At 42.4% G+C, this 12,806-nt stretch overlaps 1 protein-coding gene across 4 annotated transcripts in view; it reads right to left on the bottom strand.

Moving 5' to 3' along the window:
• anks1b (ankyrin repeat and sterile alpha motif domain containing 1B) overlaps positions 1-12,806 on the bottom strand; it is a 183,902-nt gene that overhangs the window by 16,085 nt on the left and 155,011 nt on the right. For all 4 annotated transcript variants that reach the window (XM_079335793.1, XM_079335792.1, XM_079335795.1 and 1 more), the window contains 3 exons: positions 5,034-5,141; positions 3,521-3,724; positions 1,461-1,586 (listed from right to left, as the gene is read on the bottom strand). In XM_079335793.1, the coding sequence (XP_079191919.1) occupies positions 1,461-1,586; positions 3,521-3,724; positions 5,034-5,141 (438 nt within the window). The remainder of the gene's footprint in view (positions 1-1,460; positions 1,587-3,520; positions 3,725-5,033; positions 5,142-12,806) is intronic.

A 12,806-nucleotide genomic window follows, 5' to 3' on the forward strand; every position in this document is an offset into this window, starting at 1 on the left:
AAAAAAAAAAAATCTGATCAGAAGAAGCAAATAAAATCTGTTAAATACTTTATATTTGCAACTGAATCTCCATTTTGTAGATTTGATGTATCTACAGGAGCTTTGGGGTGAATTTCAAACACAAAGAGTCAGTGTTGAGACAACAGGAGTTGTTCCTGATGTAGAGAAAACGTCTACAGGCTTTTCTGCTTATGGATTTTATAACAAGTTGAGATAACACATTTATAGCTGTGCTCAAAGCTGACCCAGTAAAGTTTAGATGTCATGGGTTTGCGCTGAAAGAAGAGCAGGGCATTTTATTTATTTGGAGCCTGAGATGAAAATGAGAGCACTGCTGCATCCTTTAGTCGGTCCTTTTGGCTTGTTGCTGTCCTCCTTTTTCTCTATTAACACAATAAGCTCCTCTCTCTCTCTCTGTCTCTCTCTCTCCCTCTCATCACTGTCTTTTCCATCTCCTTTATTCTTTTTCACTCTCTCCGTCTGCCTCCAGCTTGACGATATTCATCCTGAGTGCTCGGCGTCTCTTTCTGTTGTTGCTCCCGCTCATTTATCTCACTTTCTGGAGCCGGCTGTCCTGGGACGGCGGGCATTAGAGATGTTGTCATAAATGGCTCCATGAAAGCAACTGCACATTTTCCCCTGATGGCCCTCCTGCTGCGCGTTCCCCTCTATGCGACTGTGCAGTTGAACATCTGTCAGAAGCCTAATGGTTCCCATTTTTTACTCTCAATCTTCTTGAGGTGAGAAAACGAAAGTTTAAAGATTTCTCGACATCTCTTTGGATCTCTTCCTCGCTGCCTCGGTCTCATCTTTTCTTGCAGTTCATTCAGATTTGATTTCAGCACTGCATTTCAGTCTCTTCTTCTTTCTGTCCAAATTGTTGGAACTTAAACTGAGACTCTGTCTCTAACCTCTCCATGCTGTACTCCTCCTGCTCCATCGCACCGACTCATCCAGTTCACATGTAAGAAATATTACATTCCCCCTCTTTGTATAAGAGAGCCAGCGGTATTTCAAATTGCTTTTCTGCACTGTTTTACCTGCTCCGAGAAGGTAATCATTCTAGTCTAGAAGCTCGGCTTAAAACCCATTAGAGGTGCAAGGCTGTATCCATGGTAACTTGGATACATAACTCCCTTTATGTAACTGCCGTATGTCTAAATTTAAAATGCTGAGAATATCTGAGTGCAGTTCTGACTTACTTAAAGAATCGACTGACATGCCAGGTATTTAAGGAGCCAATCAGAAGTCGATCAGACAACTATTCATAGAACTTTATTAACGTTTCTTTAGACAATAGAAGAAAACTTAATCAGGTCCTGGCTTCTCAAATGTGGATGTTTGTTTCTCATCTTGACAGGAGCAGAACCTTTTTTTTGGGTTTGGGACGTGTATATCCACACATGACTCGTGATTGGACAAAGATACAGAGAGTGTTGAAATGAAGGCTGCGGACTCACGTAGGCTTCATAGTCACACGACTGAAAGATCAGCTTCTCCGGGTGATGCTGCCAGTACTGCACCGGGGTGGACGAGGTGGCCTCGTTGGGTGGACGCAACGTGATGGGCTCGCACCACTCGCCTGCCTGGAAACGACAACAACCAATCACACATCAGGACCCAGATCGGATCACACCGGATTACAAGATGTACGCACGGCAGAAAAAAAAGCTGGTGCCGTGAATCCCACGTCGACAAGTTGTTGGCTCGACAAATGTGTAAGTTCCTAATGTAACAGCTTTCCCTGATGGAACATGAACGTAGCCTTCGAAGGGATCACGCTTCAGAGAACATCGCAAGAGGAAAATTAAACATGGATGAATTATGCTCTGCCTCTGAACGTCCTCACTCTTTAGTTCAGACTCGCTGCTTTGTCAGCCCTGGATCTCTGATCAGATCTGCATTCAATTACCCTCATTTGATGCTCCGTCACTCTTTGCTAAATACAACCAGATGATTTCCTGCGTAAGAAGGTGTGCACGCATCCTGTGAACGTGTGTTTATGTGTCTCTGGTATCTGGTGGCTCTTGTGTGTAATCGTTCCGTGAAGGTTGGCGAGGTGCTGTGAAAGGGGAGATCTTAAGATAACATTCAGAGATGTTTGATAAACAGCCGGGGATAAGCCTTCCGAAACAAGCACTGGCTAAATCCACATTCAATTCAAACAATGTAACCTTATTGCAAAAACCTACAGATTCAGCCGGAAATCTGAAGTGGCGTTAAATTTATAAATGATCACCACGAGGAGATGAATGTGAGGAAAGAACTTTTCCCTGACATAAATTTAAAAAAGAGAGGGAACAGAAGGCAAGAGGGGAAACATTCATGTAGCTACAGTTAGAGAATAGGTTCATTAAATTCAGCGTTTCTATAAATGTTATCAGTCTGTTCTGTAGATGCTGACTCATCATCAGGGCTGCTTCTAAAAACGAGGATGCACACCGATGCACACACACTTAAGATTCAGCTGGGTAACTGAAAGTGTGGTAATCTGCACCCATAAACTCTGCAATTGTCAAAAAAAAAAAAAAAAAAAAAAAAAAAAACCTAATCAGAGTGAATGAAAACACAGCTGCTGCCTCAGACGCGTGCACACATTGAAGTGTGTGTGTGTTTCTGAGTCATTGAGCTGTGCTGATTGGAAATCTTATAGCTCTAATTTTAGGTTTGGTACATGAACGTTGATCCTCGAATGATAAAAAGTAAGAGGTTAACTACTGGAGCCTGGTTCTTAAAGCTGTTGTGTCTGATTGCTGCTTTTCATTTTACAGCACAGAGTTTCAGACATAAATCTCATGTTTAGAGACGGTCTGCTGGTGTCAGATGGTCGGCCTGCTGCACATTATTAACGGAGAATTTCCAGCAAATGAACAGGCTGATAAAACACTTTGGCTTACAGCTTGTACTTATTAAGGGCCAACATTTTATTACTGGAGTGCTTCATTGATGATCTACAGAAGAAGATTAAAGCCGCTGAAAAAAAATATCTGACTTTAAACTCAGAAATCTGTTTTTCTCCGAGTCAATTTTATTTCTTCCTGTGGCACTAATCACTTTCCACAGAGACGCTTCTTCTCAACAGCCAACTTGTTGACCAACAGCCCTCTCAGTATGTAAGTCTTAAAAAGGCTGTCAAAACATGGAGCTTTATTCTTCTAAAAGGCTCAGTCATTTCCCTAAAACAACCAGGCTACAGGACAGAATGAAGCATCTGTTGGGGGACTAATTTCTGCAGTGTATGAATACACGTTTGTATCTCTTTTGAGTGTTACTAGCATCAACAAAAGCTACGGTGTGAAAGAGAACAGCTCATTGTTTTCATTTATTCATGTTTATCCTAATAGAGATGAAACTTAAAAGATGGAGAATAAGCGATATAAAGAATGGCCGTATATCCACTTATTCATCCACCAACTCCATCTCTGCCTCTCACCATTCATAACGCTCTCCTGTCCTTCCTTCCCTCTCTCTCTCTCTCTCCCTGCCTCCATTCATCCTCCAACCTGTCTTCCCTCCTCACCATGCTGACTTGGGCCATCTGTCGCTCCAGCTTGGATCGCGGCACGTCGTCAAAGTAGTTGTCATTGCTGCGCTGCCTGCGCCGGGCGTCCGCCTGCATGATGAGGTGCTGCACGTCCAGAGATCCGCCCGGGACCCCCGCCGTGTACGCCGCCGGGCCCACTGAAGGGCTGAGCTGGGGAGGAGTGTGGTTCCCGATGGGCTCCTGGGACAGAGGGGGGGGAGGGGATGGGAGGAAGAGAGAAAAGGTTCATTCATCATCTCATAATATGCTGTGTCACTGCTGCAAGAAGCAGAAGTAGGACAGTCACTGTGCGCTGTCACATTTAATTCTTCAGCGACAGTGTGAACATTCTGCTGAGTGCTGGTATCTTAAAGTGCTTTGTAAAATCAGGGACACAGACACCGTCCTCTCATGAGGTGGTCTCAGCAGGTCCACCAAAGTTACTCGAACACTGCGCTGAATCCTTGCCGGCTTCACTTGAAGTGAATGCATTGCTCAAATCCTGAAAGTGGAAAAAAGATGTTAATTTAAGAGGTTTTCTAAAGCCAAGCAAAGACTTCAACTCCCAGAAGAATGAGTCCTTTTTTTTCTTTTTCACTTTTAATGGTGTTAAAGTCTTACACCCTAGAAGGTCAGATAGCTCTCCGGAGAGGTTAGACACTTTGACTTGATTACACATGAGAGGAGTCTCATTTCTTCCAGGACTTTTTTTTTCAATGCATTCAGCTCCTTTAGGCTGTAGAAGCTGCACAATAAAAGTTCAGTTCATTCATTACTTGTCCTCATACACGCTGAATACTTCCACAATACTTTGTGCTGTTTAACTGAGCAAACACTTGCCCTCCGCTCGCGCGCCTGTATTAAACTCTGCAGCACATTATTGCTTTGTTTTCTCATTCTAACAAGCCAGTGGCAACTCTTTATGTAGTTTGGAAACAAGAGGCAGAGCTAACAAACCTTTGATTGTTCAAGCCAAAGATTTGCACCTTTTTCTAATCTTGTATTCTGCATGATTGGTTTACTATACCTTTTTTTTTAAAACTTGGCCCATCACTGCCAATCTCAAATAGACGTGTTGAAACAGGGCTGCTAGTTAGTGCAGAAAATGGAAGAATTATCAATACAGAAGCAGAGGGCCTCCCTTTGCTCAATAGTGCAAAGAGCAAGAGAGGATAATAAGGACATCAGAGCGTAACCATGAAGGGAGTGGGAAAAAACTGTTTCTTGTGATTAGTATCCCAGGCGGGCCAGGAGGGAGGAAACTGCGGTGGGTCGGCCATTTTGTGCCTGCCTGAGAGATTTGGGGGAATCATTTGGGTGTTAGCAGAAGCAGCAGTGGGGAGAATCTGAATCTCCCTCAGAACATTTAGCCATCTGGGGAAGAAGGAGTGCCTTCTTCTCAGACTAATGAACTCTTAATTAATTGAATCTTTGCTGGTTTAGATATCATCAGAGGTTTCTCATGGTTCATATCACATGGTATCTGCAGTGCTCACTGAGGCTCACTCACCCGTAGGGAGATGGCCCGAGGAGGTTTCTGTGGGGTGTCTTCGTGTAGCCGGTCCCCCAATGAGGCGAGGATCCGTTTTCTGTGTCCGATGAGACTGATCTTCAACACCTGAGGGAACACAAAAGATATTTGATGTTAAACAGAACTGACATGTTTGTGGGTGTTGTGCACAATAATCATTAATCAAGGACAGAAAAAAACCTGAGAAGTCAACCGTCGATGAAAAGGGTACATTTTTCATTTATAGATTTTAATCAGAAAAAAAAACAAAAAAAACACAAGTCAATACTTAAAATCTCACAGATTGCTGCTCAACACTAAGAGCTGCGTGAGTTCAGCTGGCCCAGTTTTGAGCTCTCTGCAGATTCTGGAGAAAATCTGGGACTAAGCTCGTGAAAACACGATGAGTCTTAATGTTATTTGCATAATTTAAAAACAGCTTCTCCAGAGCGTGAGAGTTCAGAAGCTTTCAGAATGAATAATAACAGGATCGTATCATCATCTGCAACAACAACAAAAAAAAGGGCATACAGTACAGGTAAATGAAAATCATCATGAGCATTCATTAGTCTCATATGGAGGAGAATGCGTAACCCTGCAGAGCTCTCAGCTTCAGACATCATGCTAATTATATAGCATAACAGACGGCTACAATCAAGCCTTGAAATGTGCAGATTATAAAGAGTATACAGTTTCTTTCTTGTAAAACACACATAACAAACAGAAGGTTTAACTGACGCTGTTATTCCTCACGTTTTTTTTTTTTTTTTTTTTTACAAAGAATTAATTAATTAATTTGGAAAATAAAGTGTAGTTATGTTTATGAGTTTATTTGTCAGTGCCCATGTACAAACATAACATTAATCTCACAGAGAAAAGATGCTTTGCACCAGATTATGGCAGTTTGCTTATTTCCATCTGTAGTCCCCGGGCAGGTCAAGCCAGAATACATATAAATGTATGTCATATCATAATACACATATGCTAAGACTCCACACAAAGACTACATTTAAAATAATGAGTCCTAGGCTAACCAGTTCAGATTGGTGGCTAACATTTGCAGGAACTAGATAGATGTAAATGTATAGTCAGCTCCTGTCTTGTAACTGTCACTTTATTTTTCAGGTTCTGTAAAATACACTCTTAATCTGAGAGATTGGTTTAAACCTCAAGATGGTTTTGGATTTAACCAGCATAGCATACAATAGGAAACAGTCACAGGGAAAATCAGCTAGCCTGGCTCTGTCCAGAGGTTTGAATGAAAGCTAACGCCATCTGTCTTTTTAAAAAATATATATTTTATTTTAATTTTTGCTAAGTCCATCTCTTAAACTCTCTCCCAACAAGACTAATTGTATGCAGACTCTTGCTCCATACTTGGCAACTATTAGACAGCTAATGAGCGTATTTCTCAAAGTGTGGAGATCTTTTTTTTTAAACCAGCTCTGGGATGAATATACCAAAGATTAAAGACCCTACATCCCAAAACCAGCCAGTCTTTCTGAAGGATGTTCAGCGTATTTGTTTTGGGCGTCATTATTATCTGAGAGTTTTTTTGCACTGCCAGTCATGAAATGCAACATTATCAGATCATGTCTAATTGGTAATAGTCTATTGATATCTCCCAGGCGCTCATTACACCAGCACAAACGGAGACAGAGCGCTCATACACTCTCAGACTCCAGTGAAAAGTGTTCATTCTTCTGTGGTCGCTGACTGTGCCAGTTACTGCGTCTTCTAAAGAGACAAGCTGGAACATGGCAGCCTTCTGCAGAGACTTTGTTTACACCATTATCACCTTCTGGCACCCATACCTTAGCATTCAACAAACTGCTGCCTGCTTTTGTGGGGCTGTCTCTGGAGGGCGTCCAGCTTAGGTATGTGTAAGTGTGAGAGAATCTGCAGGGTTAAAGGTGGTAATTAGCCTCAATACCCGGCTGTGCTGCGAGTCTAATGATTCTCCAACAGCCTTGCTTTGAGTACACACACACACACACACACACACACACACACACACACACACACACACACACACGCACACACTTCATCATCTCCTGCACCAATTGCTGCCCCACATCTACTGGAGAAACAACAGTGGTGCAGGAGGCTCATACTTTGGTTCAGTGTATGTGCATAATCCTAAACACACAAACAGAAGATAAATAAAGCAATCCCATCCATAATGAATAGTGTCTATATGCAAACTGCATGCAAACAACTGATATATAATGTATCAGACTGGGCCAAAAATGCAAAACACTTCCCTGGCTGCTTTCTTTTGATGGTTCTATTTCTTTTTTTTTCATCGCGTGTCTTGAGGTAAACGAGGAAACCAGAGTTGCTTGAATAGTGTGATGTTGCAACAACAAAAAAAAAGGGCATGTTAGCAGCCATTAATGATTTAAATCGCTCTCTGTGAAAATAATGTATTTTAATTGTTGAAATCAGACACATCAAAGGGAAACAGAGGGACGAGCAGGGACTGGAGGGTAATGGAACTAATCGCTGTATTACGGCCACCCCGTTCTCCCTCCACCAACTCTTACTTCATCTTTTCTCCTCTCTGGCTCGAACAGCTCACTGTCTCTATTTCTCTGACAACATCAGTAATCATACTCCACCAGCTCTGCCCTCCCACTATATCAGTCTGACTCTCTGCACTGGAGACGACATCGGCTCGCTGAAATTGGTGCATTAAGATCATGTGATTAAAGACAAGTATATCATGAAAAGAGAGTATGAAAAAAAAAATGTTTGCACCGTTCACTCGTGAAAAGAAAATGACACTTGATTCAAGGACGTGCTTACAATAAAGACAGGCATCAAACCTGTGTGCTCAGTCTCTCTGTAGGATGGCTTGTTTTTGGTGCATGTTTCTCTGTTTGAAGATCCGTATCATCACATACAAATGAGAGCTCAAATGTTACGTTTATAAGATTTACTGATCATGTGCTGGCTGTTAAGACAAGTTAGGGAATGTCCAATGAAGAGTGTGTTCTGTGCTTCTGCCTGTTTTTTGAAAGGATATTTTGTTTGTTTTATAATTTAAGCCTAACAACGATCCATGTGACAAAAAAAAAAGAATTGCAATCTGATAACACCATCTTTGCCTTAAGGAAGCAACCATTATTCAACTGCACTATTGAGAAGAAACTTTAAACATGTTCTAAAGTCTTTTCAATCTACTGAAGTTTTTTATAACCCTGATTTGAGAAAACTAAAAACCGACACTACTCAAAAATGACCTGAATCACACTTTTTGCTTTTGTAGTAGAGCTGATGAAATATTCATTGTCATGCCTCTGTGCGTTTTTTTCTGTCTGTCTCCTGAGGGGCGATAGCGTGACACCAGCAGTCCTCATGCTGCCGTTTCAACACATACACAAACGCACACACGCGCGCAGAGTGCAAAAGGACGGTGTGTATCTGTGTGTGTCTGTGTTACTCTGCCGCCCCTTATGCAACAGCATCTACTTCAACTACAGTAGAAGCCTCAACCTCAGCTTGAAGTTCAACTGTCACCATGGCAACACAGAGCCGCAGCAGCAGTCACCCACACACATGCTCTCATCCGAAAGAAATAATGAAATAAAAAGCTCATACACGTGGATGTGTACTCACACACACACACACACAGACACACAAGCAGCTGTTTGGGAGCATGGGAGAAAGATTATATTGTTATCCCTGAATGGAGGAGACTTTGAATACCGCCCGACTATTATTGTTAAAACAAACTGTCGCTGTGTGTGTGTGATGCTTGACTGCAGTGTCGCCCCATTTGCATTTAAATTATCTTCCTAGTCGCTGTATGTGCTGAGAGGAGAAGTGTGGAGCGACACCAGCACACGCCCCTCAGCACCCCTTTTCCTAACACAATGACAACACACTCGAGTAAGATCAGCTGTGTTCAAATCCAAGAGAACGCACTTGACTTGCCATGATCTCTCTCTCTCTCTCTCTCTTTGCAGTGTCACAGTGATGTCAATGAGAGCAAGAGCATCCAATGATAGTTACTTACCCTCCAGTCTTGATTTTATTATCAGTACAAAGTGATTTAGGGGATTGTTCGCCTCAAGTATCTGGCTGTGTTTGTGTCTTCTGTGTGTGCCGATCAACGCTCTAATCCTGTTAAAAGTCCCGTTAGCCCGGATTGAAACGCTTTGATTAACGGATTAGCCACAAGACAAACGGTAACGGAGCTGAGCCATCAGCTGTCTCTCTCTCTTTTTTTTTTATCCTTTCTGTCACTATGACAAGAGTTGATCAAATTATTGGTAACCCAATCATTAAAATACCTTTACCTTCACGGCAAGTCATAAAACACGCAAGAGCCAAATCCTTACAGTACTATTGAAATGACTGTAAAAGCAGTAAGAATGCAGAAAGACGTGGAATCAAAACGTTCAGGGAAAACACAAGAGCACACTGACCTCTTTAAACACAAAACACAGGATAACGGACGACAGCTGTGACAAAATGACATATTTTAGCGAAGCCCCCGGTGCAACAATGAGGGGTAAGTGGTCAGCGTCAGTGATTGGGGACATTAACAACGACCTCTCTCTTTGAGGACACTGGAGACAAAAAGCCTTTTCTGTGTTTCCTACTGGAGGGGAGGTTGGAAGCTCGTCGGCTCACTGGAGCAGAAAAACCCAGCGAGGGACCCAACAGTCCAGTCACTGTCTGTGCTCAAGCTAGCACATAGTTTTAATGATATGGTGGGGGGGAGGGGCTCTGCTCCTGTTTAATCTACATTGACTGCCCTAAATATCTCTTTCACCTTTTTCTCTCTATCCATAGTCTTATTCCCTTGACCTCAAATGACTGCCGATCTTCTATCCCAGTCTCCCCTGTCTAGCGGCACCTTTTCTATTTTCAGGAGATGGTGGGCAAAGGTGAAAGAGAAATTCCTGTAAGAGAGAATAAAAACCTAGAAAGTGCCAAAAGATGCTCTGCAGTTGGACCTAGAAGACCCTCTCTTCTCCTCAGCCTTAGTAACCGTATGCGATTGGTCCACCTTTGTTGGTCACGTATTGTATATCTACCTTCTCCAGGCTGAAGTCAATATGACCAATCACCTCTCTCCCCTGCAGACTATGAGGTTGTGACCTCTCCGGTATGAACAGATCCCCAAAGCCCCTCAGGCGTCGTCTGCTAATGGTGCGATTGGGCTCCAACCCTTTGAAGAAAACCGCATCGATTTTTCCAGATCCAAGAATCACTGGAGTAAGGTTACTTAAATTGCCCCGGTCAGAATACATTACAGATAGATTGAATGGTAATATTGATCAGCAAAGAGTCCATGTCTGGCTCAGTTATATGTCAGAGGTTGATTACAGGGTTGTGTCTACCAACGAGGACATTAATGTTATGTCCTCTGGAATATTGTTGAGAATTTGGACCAATGAGATAGAAGGTAGCTTGGCAAATTACTTTTAAAAAAAGGAGATTTATAAAAAGTTAAGTTTGTCTATTAAACGCTTTAAAGGTCAGTGCAAAATTTAAGATACAAACAATAACCACCATTAATAATTAAAAATCACAATGTCTTTTAGGACGTCTGGTAATATTCAACTTTGGGTTTTAAAAACACAAGAATGAGTTGCTAGAATGTGAAAGCACATGAGCAGCTTCAAATCACTCCAGGGTTACATTCCTGCCTGACATTGATGCCTTACTTGTGTTCTGAAGCCATTTAGCTTAGCTTAGTGTCAATTGTAAAAATGCATTCAAACAGCTAGCAAACGCACTCTACCAGTTGTGTTTAAATTGTATCAGCAGAAGATGAAAATTCTCCGTCTAATGTGAGTTTTAGTCTTGACTATTCTTTATCTGGAGGCAGTTCCCAGGCAACCAGTGAAGAGTTCAATAGAAATATTCTTTTAAATATTACATAATAGGCTGTTAGTATTTTAGAGTATAATAGTTGGTCATTTTAATTAGACCTATGCCTGAAATGTGAATATGAGAATAATCATAAGCTGATATTCATGCCTGACCTGTGGCTCTAAATCTGTCAGGGAGAGAAGAATACATTGATGTAAAGTGGATAATGTGCAGAGCTCAGTGAGAGTGGAAATATAGACGGTTCCAGCAACAAAGCCCGGCTCGTTCTTTACTCTGATTATTGACGTTTTCTGAACACTGAATACTTTATCACAGCCGGACACCTTCCTCGCACTCCGTCTTTAAGACTCCTTCCCCTCAGCTAATGTGTATGTCTGTGTGTGTGTGTGTGTGTGTGTGTGTGTGTGTTGTTGAAAGATGGAGCTTTTTCGGCTGGAATGATGAGAATCGATTTGCCTGGAGTCTCAATAGATTACACACAAACACCGTCCAATAATGCTCCAAAATCAAGCAACTGTGTGGTCACCTGGGTTCAGGACAGTTAGGTCCAGATTCAGCTTCATCTATTTGTTCTAAATTGGATCACAGACGGTTGTATGCACACACACACTGTAAATATATACATGCACACACACACATATATAAATATATACACAGCCATACACACATCACATTGCAGGGGGGGGGATAACTGGTAGGAAACCAGAGACCGCTGGTTACCTAGCAACCACAGAGCGGAGGGGAGTAGCAGCGAAGGGTGACGTGTTGAAAATTATGTGCAACAGGATCCAATAGAAAGGCTCGTCTCAGTGCCGAGAGAACAGGTAGCCAATGAGAGTGCACCGTTCGTAAGACCGCCTACATGAAGACAGATATATCTCCATTAATAGCAGGAGAACTGTAACTGTGTGCATGTGTGTGCGTGTGCGCACGCGTGTGTGTGAGCAAACATTGCCTAATGCTGCAGAAGGTTGAAACAAAATCTCTCAAAGCGGGTTTCACGATTTACCACACTCAGAGGGGCTCGGAAATTGAACACCCAATATGAAATGCTGTTTGATATTTTCATGGGTTAATACATTCTTGGATGGATTTGGACGGATTTTCACACTGCAGTGGAGCACAAGCTGTCCTTAGGCACTGGGCTGTGTGTTAGTGTGTGTGTCTGTGTTTATAATACTATGTGGGCGCTTTAAAAAGTTGATCCTCCTCTCGTGTTCAAACTGTCAAAATGGAACTTTTAGTGTTCTAAAAATGTCGAGGAATCTTCAGGTGTGTATCACAGAAACTCAGCTCTTCCTCTACGTTTGACATTTTCTCATAAATAATGAAACGCATAAATCCGATTCACTCATGTATACAAACAAACGTGTAGTTCGTGTGGCGTGTCTGTCGCCCAGCATGAACACATAAAGGTTGACATAGCAACAGAGAGAAAAGCCCAGGGGTGTGATGTTTACGTTCATACTGTTAGCACCCTGCACATCAGAGTTACAGGAGGTCTCACATGCAACAGCTGCTCACGCTCACACTCGGTGAAGTGAGTAACATACAGCTCAATGCACTGAAGCACAGACACCAGATCAGGTCAAGAGCAGGCTTGTGCGGCCAGATGTGCATGTTTGAACTCTGCGTAGGACCATGCTGTGTATGTTGTCATCCTTCTCAGGGGAGGAAGATTCTCTTGTAAATATTCTCATCTGCAACGGATGCAAGTGATCGTGATGGCGTTATGATTTACATCACAGGAGGAGGTCTGCGCCGAGAGTCAAATCGGTGGATCGATGAACCAATCACTGCCTTTTTGTTGATTAAAAAAAGGACGTTATCGGGCAGCTCAATGAAAAGCGCTTAGTACTAAGCTAGCATGTAATGACTGCAGCGTCCCCACTGTCACACTGTCCAACGTATACTGTTGTACTA

This window comes from Symphodus melops (genome assembly GCF_947650265.1).
Source record: "Symphodus melops genome assembly, chromosome: 22".
Lineage (NCBI taxonomy): Eukaryota > Metazoa > Chordata > Actinopteri > Labriformes > Labridae > Symphodus > Symphodus melops.